This window comes from Sapajus apella, unplaced genomic scaffold (assembly GCF_009761245.1).
Source record: "Sapajus apella isolate SASKATOON/1434 unplaced genomic scaffold, GSC_monkey_1.0 scaffold53, whole genome shotgun sequence".
NCBI lineage: Eukaryota > Metazoa > Chordata > Mammalia > Primates > Cebidae > Sapajus > Sapajus apella.
The window spans coordinates 5,489,371-5,504,923 of NW_022436993.1; the positions used below are offsets into that span (position 1 = coordinate 5,489,371).

The following is a 15,553-nucleotide window of genomic DNA, read 5'->3' on the forward strand; positions in this document are numbered from 1 at the left end:
TGGTACCATGGGAGCAGAGATCTTAGTCTCCATTGTTTACTGACGTTTTCACAGACTCCAGTATCAGAAACTTGGAACAATATTTACTGAATGAATGAATCAGAGCATCCCTATTTAGAAAAGAAATTGTCTCATTAAATGTTTTAAAACTTCATGACCAAACACATTTTGTCACGATTTAATCTGATCTATGGCAAGGTTTTCCTGATAAGTGTTCCACGATCGTTTTTTGGCTTTTTCCCTCGGTTTTCTTGTTTGTTCCGCCGCCTCCCCACCTTGGTTTTCTTAAAGCAGCTTTGTCCTGATGCTGCAACATTCTTTTTAAATTATCACTGAAGGAGATGGGCTTCCTGTGAGTGATGTCTCCTCAGTGGTTTGTGTGTGTTGCAGGGTGTTACAGGGCACGGCAGTGGTGGCAGGAGGTCGGGGAGGCAGAAGGGAGAGTGAGTGTCAAGTTTAAGGTGAGCTGTTTTGAATTATTCAAATTTTCTCTAGTTCTCCACTACCGCTATCGAGTGTTTCCTGCAAACGAGACTCAGTGATTCATTTTTATGGCCCTGTCTCCTCTGCTCCTTGGAACCAAATCGGTCCAAGAAGGCTTCTGCTGTCAGCCTCACTCCCCATGTCCTGAGTTCTTACACCTGCCTGGAAGACAACACTTAACAGCTCCTGCGCTTCTGAGTTCTCCCGTGACCTCAGGAAGTACGCAGCGCTCATGGTGCTTGCTTTCTGAGCTCTGCTTTCATTAGCTCTCTTGTTCCTGTCTGTGATTTTTTTTTCCTTTTCCTTTTTCCTCCTGCACAGCTTCTGCCTGATCTTGGGAGCTTTTGGCAACCCTTAAAAGTGTTTTAACTCTGCAGACCATATCTGCTTCCTAGTTCTGCTTAAAATGGAATTTGTGGGCTTTTAACATTTCCCCCATTCTCCTCATTGCTTTTGGTTTCCAGAAGAAGTAGAAAATACTGACTAAACCAGTCATGTAAAAAGTGTCCTAAAGATTTTAATTTCCAGCTTCTCACTTCTGTCAACATTCATGTAATGGAAATAATAGAGCCCCCAAATTTTAAATGCTATTTTCTTTTTAAAGACAGGCTGGAGGGCAGTGGTGTGATCATAGGTCACTGCATCCTTGAACTCTGGGCTCAAGCCATCCTCCTACCTCAGCCTCCTGAGTAGATCAGACTACAGATGCATGCCACCATACCCAGCTAATTTTTAGAAGATTTTTGTAGAGACAGGGTTTCACTATGTTCCCCAGGCTGATCTCAAACTCCTGCCTCAAGTGATTCTCCTATATCAGACTCCCAAAGTTCTGGGATTACAGGCATGAGTCATGTGACCTGCTCCTTCTTTTATACCTTTTTTTTTTTTTTTGATAGGGTCTTGCTATGCTGCCTTTTTTTGATAGGTCTTGCAATGGCTGCTCACAGGTGCAACCATAGTGCACTGTAGCCTCAAACTCCTGGGCTCTTGGTCTCAAGTGATTGCCCTGCTTCAGCCTCCCAAATAGCTGGGACTCCGGGTGTGCATCACTGGCCCACCCAGCTTTTCTTTTGTATCTTATCTGAAACTTGAGACTGCCACTAGCAAGCTGATTTAATTACAAGTAATCACATTCTAGTTAAAACTGAACAAAAAATGCAAAATCTTATAAACAAAGTTAAGAATGAAGTGCTGATTTTCGAGTTTCTGCCGTGAAATATAAATCACATTCAGTGATTCTGAAATTGCAATGTAATGGTATCAGCATTAAATAAAAATTATTATCCTACATACTAAACCACAAATAAGTGCTGTCACTTACCCGACCATAATCATAGAATCCGTCGTTAATTATGTTACTTGATGACAAATAGCCGGTCTGGCTGTATTTCAGGGAAAGATTGTTGTTGAGCAACTTATTATAAGCTGCCTCGCTGAATTTATTTTTCCGACTTCCTGATAGGTTAACTGCTTCAAGGACATCTAAAGCCCTTTCAATAAAAGCAAAAAGCATTATTTGCTTTATACAAGCCAACCAAAACTGAGTCTCCATTACTATACTGACTTAAGATCCTGAAGGGAGAATGGAGATGGAGCTTAAAGCCTCCCCCACCCTTTTAGATAAGTAACTCTGACAGAATTATAAAGATAAACCTGCCCTTCTTAAGGATACATATGCCAAGTAGTAACCCATATTCAAACAGGCGAAAAGGACACTTTCAGGAGAAAGAGTTCTTTGTTCATCTAAAAGCAAAATTAGTATAGGACCTCAGCTTTTTCATCTAACTAGATGCAATATATGCAAAGAATCCAAATGTTTAGAAATTAATAAAGGAAACCTATCTATAGAAACTTAAAACCTGGGGCCAGATGTGGTGGCTCACCCCTGTAATCCCAGCACTTTGGAAGGCTGAGGTAGGCAGATCACTTGAGATCAGGAGATCAGGAAACCAGCCTTGCCAACATGGCAAAACTCTGTCTCTATAAAAAATATAAAAAAGTAACCCCAGATACAAGGGAGGCTGAGGCAGGAGAACTGCTTGAACCCAAGAGGTAGAAGTTGCAGTGTGAGATCACACCACTGCACTTTAGCCTGGGTAACAGAGCAAGACTGTGAAAGAAAGAGAGAAAGAGAGAACGAGAGAACAAGAAAGAGAGGGAGAGGGAGGGAGGGACAGAGGGAGGGAAGGAAGGGAGGGCGCGGAAAACCCTATTCGCTGATGTGCTGAAGGCAACAAACTCATCTGCTTTTGGTCAACAGAACTCATTGGTGAGGGTGGTTAAATGTGGAATTCTGGTGAAAAGGTTTCGATGGGTGGGGAAGAAAATAGAGGTGATAGTCACAGCTCACCCGTTTAATTTTAGCCTTGAAAGTTGGGAGAAAAATAGAATTTGTTTGGCAGTGGCAGAAGAAAGTAAAAGAGAAGCACTTATCAAGATAAAGGGGTTAGAAAAAAATATCAAAGATGATTTTTTCAAGGGCAGTGGGGGAGCATTCATATGCAGTGAATGGGTACCCCTCTGCCTCCGGGCGGTTCCTTCTAGCCAAGGCTGGTCCTGGGGACAGGCAGAGCTCCTGAGTGTTCTGTGGAATGACAGAGCAGCGCAGACTCTGCTTGAAATTCCTTGGGCCTGAAGAGTGTGCCTTTCCATCATCTGCTCTTCATCTGAGCCAGAAACTTGAGATGGCATCCACTCACCCGAGCCTGCATAATTCATTGGCCGTCAGCTCGTCACCAGCACACACCATCACTGCCCAACTGGCGTGCTTCCTGACTTCATCGTTCTTGGAGCGCAGCAGCTCTACCAGGGGCTCCAATCCACCAGAATTTCTTAACTAAAGCAGAAACCAAAATGTCACACATTAAGAGTGTAGAATGTAAGTATTTATGCCTTTGAAAAAATCTCATTATTTGATGGCTAAAAGGTTTTAACTATGTAAAAATGCTTTAGAATGTGTCTATCTTTAGGCTTATTAAATTCAGGGGACAAAATGTATTGCAAACCCTTACATGCAGAAGCCCAGTTTACTGGCCCCAGGAAAGTATCCTAGGGAGGTCATCCTGATTTTATGTGGGACGGGGACTGCGGCAGTCTGTCTTCTCACTGCCTGCATGTGGGATGCCGGATGCTTATTCACTCTGCTCCTGAACACTGAATGTTCCTTTGGCTCTGTAATTGGCAGAATAACGGTTCCCCAAAGATGTCCTCATCCCTGGAAGGGACTCTGCGGAGGTGATTAAGGGTCTTGAGATGGGGAGATGATCCTGAATTATCCAGGAGGATTCAGTGTAAACACAAGGATCTTTATAAGACAGGGATAGAGGTGTGGGAAGCAGAAGAAAAATACATGATGGAAGCAGAGGTTGGAGTGACACACTTCGAAGATCCAAGAAGGGTCATGAGCCTTGCAAAGCAGAAAGCCCCTGGAAGCTGAAAGGGCAAGGACATAAGACACATCTTCAGGCTTCTGACCTCCCAATCTATATGATATTAGATTTGCATGGCTTTAAGCCACTAAGTGGTGGTCATTTGTCGCAGCGGCAATAGGAAGTTAACACCACCTCTGAGGCTGGGGTAGGATGAACCGATGCCAGCAAGGACCCCCCAACATCACCGTGCACGGCCACCAAGTCAGCAGTGCAGCCAGAGCAACACTCAAGCAATTCTCCAGAGAAAGACCCATCTTTGCTATCTGTACAGTGTCTTCTCTTCCTTTCTCCAAGGACAGAAGATGAAAAGAAGAAAAGAATTGCCTAGAACTTCATTAATTACATTATTAAAAGACATTACTCATGTATAAAATTATTCCGGCCAGGTGCAGTGGCTCATGCCTGTAATCCCAGCACTTTGGGAGGCCGAGGTAGGTGGATCACCTGAGGTCAGGAGTTCGAGACCAGCCTGGCCAACATGGTGAAACTTTGTCTCTACCAAAAATATAAAATTAGCCGGGCATGGTGGCAGGAGCTTGGTAATCCCAGCTACTTGGGAGGCTGAGGCAGGAGAATCACTTGAACCCAGGAGGCAGAAGTTGCAGTGAGCTGAGATAGCATCATTGCACTTTAGCCTGGATGATAGGGGAGACTCCCTCTCAAAAAAAAAAAAAATATTCCAATCAGAAAAAAGGAAAGATTGGGCAGAGTTCTTGTCTCATGTCTGAAATGTAATGCTGAATTATCTATGTGTCTGGAGGATAAAAAGAATATTCTTATTCTACCAGTGTGAATGTTAGTATCCAAAGGCAAGATCCCTGTGGAATGCGTTCCACTTTCAGGCACTCTCATCTCAAACACAAGGGCCTGGTTGGGCTTACATTTTATCACATATTACTTGGACAGCTTAGAAAGTTCACTTAAATCATCCTAACGCTTAGCAAGCCAACTTTCTGATCATTTTTATATCTGGGTATAAGATAAGATAGTAATCTAACACCATGTGTCCTTTAGGCAAAAATTTAATTTATTCATTAATTCCTCCATTTATTTATTCATTCATTCACTTAACAACTGTTCATTCAGCATGTGTTATGTGCCAGGTATATATTAATGACATGGACACAGGGACAAAAATATCTCAGTTCCTTTCCCTAAAGCCTCAAGGAGCTTGTAGTCTTTTACATAGAACCATACCATTCAAAAAAGGAAGACAAGGGGTGCAATGGGAGCATAGAGAAAGATGCACCCCGGTTTAAAAACTAAAGAAAGGCCTCCTGGGGGACAGGAGAGTAGAGCTGAATTTTGTAGGGGAAATAGGAATTTATCAGGTGGGGAAAAGGAAGAAAGCAGAAAAATCAAGCAGGTACAGCTCTGAGAGCAGAGCATTCAGATAGAGTAACAGGTAGTGTGGCATTTCTGGGGTGCAGAGTCCCACCCGGACAGTTGGAGTTTACACCCTTAGGTAGGCAGGTGCAGGTCATGGGGGCTCCTGCAGGTGGCGCTGAGCAGCACACTGGGGATTTGCAATGATGTGAAGAGGGTTACACGTTAGAAAGATCAGCCTGGAGCCAGTAAGGGGGATAGAAGGGGAGGGGGAAAAAAGTAAAGGGTCTCCTGCATACTCCAGGAATTAGGTGGGTGCCCCTGCAGGCTGCAGGGAGGCATAAAGAGGACCTTTGTTTGTCACTGTGCCCATGATACCCAACAGAGCACCTGGCACACAGTAAGTGGTGTCTACCACTACCTGCATGAGTGAGCACAAATGAAGTGAGTCAATGGGAACAAAAAGGGAGGCAGAATGGAGATCAAGGAGACAGAAGAAAAGGATTAGGCAGTTGTTTGAGCAGACAGCCTCGTGTGAAGCTTGGGCTCTGGACTCAGACGTGTTCTCATATCCCTGACTTGCCACTTACCAACTCTGCTTTGAGTATATTGCTTTAAGCCTCATTTTCCTCATCTGTAATATGAGGATTACAAACATACGTATCTCAAGTGGGGCTTAAATGCATGTAAAGTGCTTAGCACACATGTAGCACACAGTAGGTGCCCATAAATGCTGGCTTTGTTATTTTTATGGGACAGAGAAGAACAAAGTCCCAGGATGTTCTGATGAGTCCCATGGTGACAAGAAAATGTGAGAAAATTAAGAAAAAAAAAAAGAGGATGATTGTTGATTTAAGTCCAGCTGTATTTTTATTCTTTTAGGAGGCAGAATCTTTTTGTAGAGATGTGGATCTCCCTAATTGCCCAGGCTGGCCTCAAACTCATGGCCTCAAGCAATCCACCTGCCTTGACTCCCCAAAGTGCCAGGATAACAAGTGTCAGCCATTGCACCCGGCCTAAATGAAGTTTTTTTGAAGATTTAATAGTATCACCATAAGTTACCAAGGACATTTTTATATCATAGATTTTCAGATAAATGCAATTGTATATTTTAAAAATAAGAAATATAAGAGAAACACAAGAGTACACATCATAACCCACATGCATAATTTGAAGAATTCTAGTAAAAAGCACACCTGTTGGTCTACTACCCAGCTTAAGAGATGACCATTTCAATGCCACTGAACCCTGTGTGTTCCATCCTATTACATGCCCCCCTTTCTCCCTGCAGAAGCAACCACTTTCTTGAATTTCAGATTCATCATTCCCTCAATTTACTTTATAGTTTTAACTTATATGTATGCATGCCAAAACAGCATAGTGCTTAGCTTTGCATCCTCTTGACTGTTACATAAATGGAATCGTAAGTACGTATTTCTCTACAACTTGTTTTTCGTTGTCATAATGCTGTGAACTCATCTCTGCTGACATGTGAGGCTGTAGCTCATTCACTTTCACTGACATGAGATTCTATTTTATGTATACAGCACAACGCATTATCCGTTCTCTTAACGATTGAACAATTGGTTTGTTTCCAGTCATTTAGATACTATAAAAAAATGCTTCCTTGTACACAGAGGCAACAGATTCTCTTAGGTATATACTTAGAAACAGAATTGCTGGGTTTATAGGACCTGCTCACCTTCTTTGCTAATAAAACAAAACAAGACAAGACAATGCCAATTTGTTTCCCACTGTTGTACCAGTTTTGACGGACTTAAATGATAGGTTTGTTCCATCACTTAAAAAGGTTCCAAATGAATCCACCAGCAGGTACTAGCCAGAAAATTGAGAGAATACATGTTATTAAAACTCTCACCTCTGTCCGGGCCTCAACATCACAGGCAGTTGAGGCGACAGTGAGAGCAGCTTTGCTCTGCACGGCTGTGTTTGCAGAATGCAGCGGGCTGATGATGGCGTGCATGATGCCATGATTCTGTATGTTCTGGCGCAGGGGCTCCTGCATGGCCATGTTCGTTAATACTGTGGCAGCGTTGGCAATGGCTCCGTCTCGTTTACTAGACAGGACGTTTATTAATGGATCAATACCATCAGCTTCAGCAGCAGCGCTGAGTAAATGAAGGCGAAATGAATGTGATTCATCTGAATTCAAAAATTATCTTTGGAGCATGCAACTAAGCTGATAAAACAAATGAGTACAGAAATACAATTTTAGAAATAAATTAATTTGCCATGCAATGAACCCAGAATTGAGCACTAGTGATTTAAATGGAGTCTGGGAAATTTGGAGCTATGAATGAATTTAAATAATTCTTCTTCTACTTTTACAGCTTTTGGTTATAGAAAAATATACCATTACTGTTTCTTAGAAACCTCAGAAATAGATGACTACGGCTTCTTAGAAAATGGGACAACCATTTTTTTAATTTATTTACATTTAAGAACAGGAAATTCTATTTAAAGAAACTCTTATTTGATTTTATACAAGAACCATACAATTATTAGAAAGTTCTCTTGAAGATAAAATATTCCTAGCTATTAAGAAAACAGAGCCTTAAATAGTAGAAATGAGTGAGCATGGAAACACCTGATTTAAGTTAAAATTCATTAGCATGTCTTCCTCTTTTTCAAATTAGGTTGTTAATTGTAGGCAAAGGTTAACAGGTTTGAAACCAGCAAATCATTCTGCATGTGAATATTTCTTTTACAAATTAAACATCAAAGATCAAAGTCATGATATGGATATAGATAATTTTAGTAATGTAGGCATATTCAGTTATTAAATTTCCTGTCTCTAGTATAAAAAGGCTACAGTTACTATTCATATATTAACATTTTTTCACAATTAGATAGCCTAAATCTTTTAAGAGCACAAAATAGTCCTTGTTTTAAAATCAGATTAAAAGCTCATATGTGGTAAAAATAAAAATTAGAGAATTTTAATGAATGGGAGATAATTTAGTTATGTTCTTCAATGTTTGGAATCACTTTAAATTGGAGATGTTCCAAGCAAGAAGATAAAGAGAGCATCCTGATTTTAAAGGGAGACCCAAAATTCTGTTTTCAAAATCCACTTAAATCATCATAGTAACAGACGTCATCAAGGCAATAAAAATACTTGAGATGTTAATAATATGAACATCTCTTTTAAGTTTTTGTTTGACACGTTTTTTATTTAGGATTACATAATAATAACCAGAAAATTTAAAAAAATTAAGGCTATATGATTCAGCCCATCATCCTGAATTGTGATGAATTAAATTTAATTTGGTATTGTCACTTCAATTTGCTTATTGTGAAGCAGGACTGACAATCTCAAGAAAAGAAGTTATGGCAGTTGTCCATTAGAGAGGAGGCAAAGGAAATCTCCATCAAGAGACTGGTAACTGTGGGTTTAAGGAGGCTGTGACTGTGGCACCAGCTCTGAAAGAAACTATGCCACAGTGACTGGGCAGGAACGTAACGAAGAGGGACAGCAGCTCTAAAAAATGAAGGGGTCAGTTCGTGTCGCCCTCCTAGGACCACCTCACACCCTCTCTTATGTAAACCAGTCCATCAAACACACCCCATCCCACAAAGGCATATGCAGAGCCTAGCTTCACTTCTACTCATTCTTCAGTCCTTGTATATGTAACTCTTCTTTCAATATCTCCCGTTCATTGTCTAGGATGACATCCCTTAACATTTGGTCAGATGACATGTAACCAAAATTTACTTATACGAAAATGTCCAAAGGCCCTGCATCCCTCACTGTAATAGCCCAAGGATCAGCATTTAATTTACTTTCCTAGTGGATAAAATAAACATTCTTAAGCTAATTTCACTTTTCATCCTCTCTCCTATTATTAATTGGCATGGTGTTCATTTGGTTTTGTGAAAGAGGGAAACGTTGGAGGTTCTAATATATTACCTTATCAGAAACATCTCCTATTTTTACAATGGAAATATTGAATACTTTTTACAACTGCCAGCAAAAATGTTAAATTACGCATTTTCTAATTAATTATATATACTTAACCTCTTCAAAAATCATTTTTTTCCTTATTTTTCAGGTACTTAATGCAATCAGTCCCTTAAACCAAATATCTTGTATTTTTAAATCATTATAAACACTCCTTGGCCAAATACACAATTCCTTTGTTACTTGGTGGTTTTTCCTTGAAAATGTTTACTTTTTAAAACATCCTGAAGAGTTAAGAAAGAGCATAAAATCACAGGGTGCTTCAATGGCATTCAGGGTAGAAGCAGAGGTGTTTTAAGTAAATGCATGCAATAATTTCTCAAAGACCTTGTCTTTTGTGTGTACCACAGAGATTTTAGAAAACTAAAGGAGTTCGTAGGGTCCTACATCATCTTTTTCATTTGTCTTAAAAACTAAGAAAATCTGTTCATGGAGATACAAGAATTTACACCAGGTGTATCTGAACGCTCAGCCGGCCTGCTTTGATTCTGTTTCTTTCTTTCTCCTCTACAAAGGCATATTTTGACTTGGTTCATTTATACCTTTACCTTCTGCTCTTTTCTCTGCTCTTCACGGAGACAGTAAAGGGAAATGCATAAAAATCTAGCTGTTTAAAAAACCAAATATTCCAGTACACAGTGGAATATAGCTTTTACTAAATTGAACATAAACGCCAGTGCAGAAAGATGAATCGTGCAAGCACAGCTGGCACAAGGTACATTATATGTACACATCCACCCATCATTTGCTATGTGCAGCACTAAGTCTAAAAAGAACAACTGAATTAACTTATCATGGTGGAAAATTAAACTATTATTCTTACCTTAAAAAACTAATTTTCTATATAGAAATAAACTGCAGAATTCGTACTTTAAAAAACAAAAAAAGGATTGAATTAATTCTGTTTATTTCAAACCTCAGAGATTCTGTTTTATTTTTCCCTGTACACAAGCCGAAGCCTGTCATATTTTTAAAACACATTTCAGTTTTCCAAATAGTATAGCATTATCCAAATGAATGGGATGGAAGTCAAACCGCTTTGTTTTAAAATCCAGAATTATAGGGCCATATGTCATCACAATAATTTGAAAATATTTTCTGATATTTACTATCATTAGTCTCCATCCAGTTGGAGTTTAATCAACTGGAGTTTAAAATGTAAATTGGGAAAAAAACAAACTAAAAAACAAATATGGGGATGTATAAAAACATCTGTTGATATCATTTGATATATGTAAACAGAGGTGAAGCTTGACATGTCACGTGCTGTCAATCTATTAGCAAATCCTGACTATTTCCTCCTCCACATTTCTCCAACCTCTCCCTTCTCTCCATCCTCCCACGGAATCCAATCCAGCATCCTCTCTTGTGGGTTGATATAAATCATCTCCTAACAGGTCTCTCCTCACCCCCTCCAGTCTTTCCTCCATCTTACAGCTAAAGTGATCTTTTATAATTATAATCATATTACTCCCCTCCTTAAAATTTTCAAAATTTCCCATTGCTTAGGATAAAGTTCCCAATTTTTTTCTTTTTTGTTATATTTTTAATTTTTTTTTTCTAGGGATGGAGCCTTGCCATGCTGCTGAGGGTAGTCCCAAACTCATGGCTTCAAGCAATCCTGCCACCTAGGCCTCCCAAAGTGCTGGAATTACGGGAGGGAGCTGCCATGCCTGGCCTAGTCCCAAATTTCTGACATGGCCCCTGAGGCCTTGCACAAGTGGCCCCCGATTCCCATGCCAGCCCTACCCCCCTCCCCCGCCTGCCTCTTCCTGTAGCTCTGTGCTCTAGGCCTCTCTGGCAACCTTCAATGTTCCAGGCTCTTTCCCACATCAGGGTTCCCCTGTGCTGTTCGCACTTCCTGACATCCTCTTCCCCCCTGGGACAATGCCCAGCCCTCTTTCACAGCTCAGCACAAACATCTTTTCCTCAAGGAGGCACTTCTGGATCCCCAAACTAGGTTTCTTTTTAACATGAGCTCAGAGCATTTGTGTGCTAAATATACACGTTTCTTTTTGTTTAAAAACATGATGTTCTGGCACAAAGGTTTACATCAGAGAAAAGTAACGACTTTAAAATGTTATTTTGCAGCATTCATGAATGGAATTCAACAGAGTTTTTCATTTAAATGCCCAAACCCCACAATAAAAAAGCACTTATAGAAAGCACACTAAAAACGTCACTGAGGAAAAATTCAAACACACAAAGGTAGTGTCTATGGCTCACTAAAAATATTATGCAATTTCATGTCTGTGTCTTTACACTTGTGGTCCCTTTGCTCCAAACACTCTTCCATATCCGTCTGGCACTTGTGGCTGGAGAACTCCATCTCATTCTTCACTGTCTGCTTACTTGTCCCTTCCTCTTCAAAGTCATCTGTGACAGTCACAGCCCTCCTTGTTAATCACTCCCTCCTCTGTGCTACGTCTGTACCTGGTACATACTTCTTAGAGGTAATATTGGAGTCTTATTTTTATTTCTGGTGCGGAGACGACTAATATATTTTAATTGACTCAAATGAACTCTAGGTTAGTGAGCAGAAATCCGCTGCAGGTATTGAGGAGGAGGGAGGGGGAATGTGCTTAGCTCAGCTTTAAGTTTGCAAGACGGGACAGGATCCAACAACACCGGGATTTCCAGTTTTATCACTTACAGCTGCTCCTGAAATCGGTTCATTTCCTCCCCACCCTCTTGCTTCTCCAATTATACAGTGAGGTAATTTTTAGATGATATTCAAGAAATAAAATTTTGCACTTTAGACAACTTCTCGGGAATAAATTCATCTCTTTTAGCAAGGGATGTCTCTATTTTGCCTTTGCAGACATTGTTGACTCTGTTTATTTGAGTGTGCACCAGATGACACCATTTGGTACCTTTCAGAGTTGAATCTTTGCTGCAATTTGAGGTTCACATTCAACCCATCTGCAAAGTCTGGTAACACGAATCAAGGGTGACCTTGGGCAGAACAGAAATCTGTTTTACAGAGCCCACATACAGGGTAATATGTGGAACCCGATGGAACAGATGGTGATATTGGCAATAAGAACCTTGTTTGTTAACAGTGATTACAACCATTCCCACCAGCATGACTTTTCATATGTCTCCGTGAGTTTTGTCACACCAAGGAAGACATATTGGCGGCAGACACGCTGCAAGTGGTCAGGGACGGTGGGTACACAGCAGCAACTCAGGGCTGGCATTTTAAGCCTTGCCGGCTGCAGGGAGTCTGGACAGGTGGAACACTGACCGTTATGATAAACACGTCTCCTGTTTAACACAGCCAGATTTGGAATGCTATAAACAGAATTCCTGACTCTTGTTCCAGCCAGTTTCTCAACAAAGGTAATGATCCAAGAAGTGGAGTGTGTTTGCTAAATTGGTCAATTTCTGAGTCCAAAACAAGGATTGTCCCACCGCAGCCCCACAATTGTAGGACGCTGGTATTTGTGCCCCCAAACTCTGGCTGAACTCCAGGACTGACAAACTAGCCAAGAGAATGTTCTCCTTTTAAAGAAATATTATTTAAAGAAGTTTTTAACAATTAAGGGAGAGAAACACAATTAATTGTCGGCAAATGCTTAAAATGAAGGGTTTTAAAGTAATATAATTAAAGTCTAGCCATGGGAAAAAAGATGTTTGCATCTATAGCAAAATCAGAAAAATGCCAAAAAAAAATGCTAAGAAATATGTGAATGGATTACACCATATTGATGCACCTTAGCAGGTTTCATTTTGAGACTTTCAGAATTCTCTTTGATGTTGCCGCCGTGGTGACATGACGCTTTCTCAAAGAGAACAGCATGACTGCAAAGAGAATAGTGAGCGCTAACCCAGCACTTCCACAAAAAGCATGCATGTTTTGCTACCGATTTTGAGGCACTCAATCAAAGTCTGGGGAAATCATATGTAATTTTCTTCCAAGTGACGTGGAGTCTTTATTGACCTAGCTGTTCAATCACAACACTTCACTTCCGTACATGCTACCTTCTGTTTCAAAGGCTAGAATGCCCTACTCATAATTAACTACCTGCCATCAGCATAGAACAGCTCTCTTTTGATGGGTGACTTGTTTTCTAATAAAACAGGAATGATGGTCAAGGAGTTAGGATATTCACAATAAATGACTTTTGCAGCTAGAAAATGTTTCTGTTTAGCCTGGAAATCAGCCTATTTTTATATCTGTCAATGACAAGGGATACAGTCAGAAAGTAATTAGAGATACCATGTTGTTGATTTTCTTAACTAAATAAGGATACCGAATGCTCTGGTGTGATAGCAAACAAAAAAAGTCCCTGCACTTGCCATGAATGGTTTATTCTCAGCAGTTCAGATGTCTGTTCTTCAGAGGACCCTTCCTTGACAAGCCCGGCATCATTCTCTAGGCCCCTTTCCTAACCCCGGGGCCATGGTCCTCTCTCCACGCTGCTCTGTTTTAAGTTTACCTATACTGTTATCTGTTCTGCAATTACCTTTCTAAAATTATTCGGGTACTACTGGTCTCCCTGATTGGAATGTAGGCCGGATGCATTCCTTTCCTGTGGTACCCCTAAAGCCTGGCACAGTGCCCAGCAGGTAAAGAATACCCAGATAATGGTAGAATCATTACCAATAATAATAATAATAATAATCCCTACACTCAAAGTGGTAAGTTCCCTACCATTGGGAATGAAATGATAACAGCTATAAAGACAGATCACACCTGGCTCCCAGTGAAAGCTGGATTCCAGACTCCTCGCGATACTGGTTAGGGGGTAATCGCTTATCATGCACAAAATACAGTAGATCATGTAGATTCATTTTTACTTGTTTGTTTCACAGTCAAAACGGCAGGATGCAGGGAGACTAAAACTTGCTCAAAAGCAAGTTAATCAACAGACAGGAAAAAAACATGGGTTTCTGACTTTTAATTCATTATTTTTTACATTTTTCAACCTTTTAAGCTTTAAAAAGTACATTATTTCCAGGAAAACAAAATAAAACAACAGAATTTACTTGCTTTAGGACATCATTCCTTAGGGAATGGAAACTGAGAAAAAGGAGGAGGCAGAGGCAGAAAAGAGGAGGAGAGGGGGGCCTGGGGGAAGGAACCCCGGGAGAAAGGCGGAGGGAGGGTGGGAAGCAAAGAGAAAGGGAAAGGAAGGCAGGAAAGATGTCTCCAAAGGTGCCTGCAGGCGTGAGTCCAAGGTGTGCTGACCATTCAGTCTGGAGGAATTCAAAGAGATCATGAATTTCAGCACAGGAGAAGTTTCTGGTGGGGAATGTGGAGAAGTTCTGGGTCCTGGAGGCACTGATGAGGAGAGAATAAAATAAAAGTTGCCAGGGTGGAGAGTATGAGCTTCAGTGCCTACTGGTTCCCTGGGGACCTAGAGAACAAACCACCTCTGTGACCATGAGTAAGCACTGGGCCTGTTTCCTCATCTGCAAAATGGGCATGACAGTAATATTCCTTTCCCCATAGGACTGCTCTGGGATTTCATGATATATTGCACTCAAGGACTTAGCTCAATACTTGGCCTGTAACTGCCAGCTTTCAACAACAGCGTCATTTTTTTCAGATCATAGAAACATACGATCATATTGCAAAACTCGTGTGTGTGCATGAAAATTTCATTTTTAGAGAATTTTTAGTTAAACAGCCAAATCTCCTACACCTGCAGGGCTAGAGCTGAGGCAGTTTCCTCAGGAATCTTACGCAAGCCTTTCCACTCAAGTGTAATCAATGAGCCGTAAGGACCATTTCCAGAGTGAAGAAAAATCAAGAGAAATGATTAATGTAAAAAGTCAAGGGTTGGTAAAAATAAACTTATATAGGTCTAAGCATGCTTCAAATTGAAAGAGAGGGAGAAAAATCACACAGTATAAAGATTTCCTCTGAAAATCAGTAATGTTGTAAATTAAACCTGAAAAAGAGTACTAGCAACTTTAAAATGAGGTTATGCAAATATCAGTCTCTGCACTGTAGGTAATAAAAGTAGCATGGATAATTTTCTAATTGAACATTTTATGGGATTCACTTAGCCTCACAAAATTGGTGGCTAATCAAATTCAAACTGTTGGTCAAGGTCAGGTGGGCATCCACCGACACGAAATGGGGATGTGGAATCCACTTGTTCTGTTGCAGAATTCAGCTTTTCATTCTATGTTTTCCAAATTCACTATGATTTTTTCCAAGTCAGCATAACCAATGTTTAGAACAAGATTCCAACAAGCAGGGAGGATCTAGGCTCTAAGGGGCAGAAATGAAAAGCATCCACTCAGTAAACCTGGACAGAAATAACGCAAAAATAATTCTCAGGTTTACCATGAAGACTTTCCCCATTTATTTTATCTA

General features: G+C 40.5%; 1 protein-coding gene across 4 annotated transcripts in view; it reads right to left on the bottom strand.

Moving 5' to 3' along the window:
• The window catches only part of ARMC3 (armadillo repeat containing 3), a 101,511-nt gene that overhangs the window by 32,741 nt on the left and 53,217 nt on the right, over nt 1-15,553 (bottom strand). For all 4 annotated transcript variants that reach the window (XM_032243885.1, XM_032243884.1, XM_032243882.1 and 1 more), the window contains 3 exons: nt 7,120-7,369; nt 3,183-3,319; nt 1,805-1,973 (listed from right to left, as the gene is read on the bottom strand). In XM_032243885.1, the coding sequence (XP_032099776.1) occupies nt 1,805-1,973; nt 3,183-3,319; nt 7,120-7,369 (556 nt within the window). The remainder of the gene's footprint in view (nt 1-1,804; nt 1,974-3,182; nt 3,320-7,119; nt 7,370-15,553) is intronic.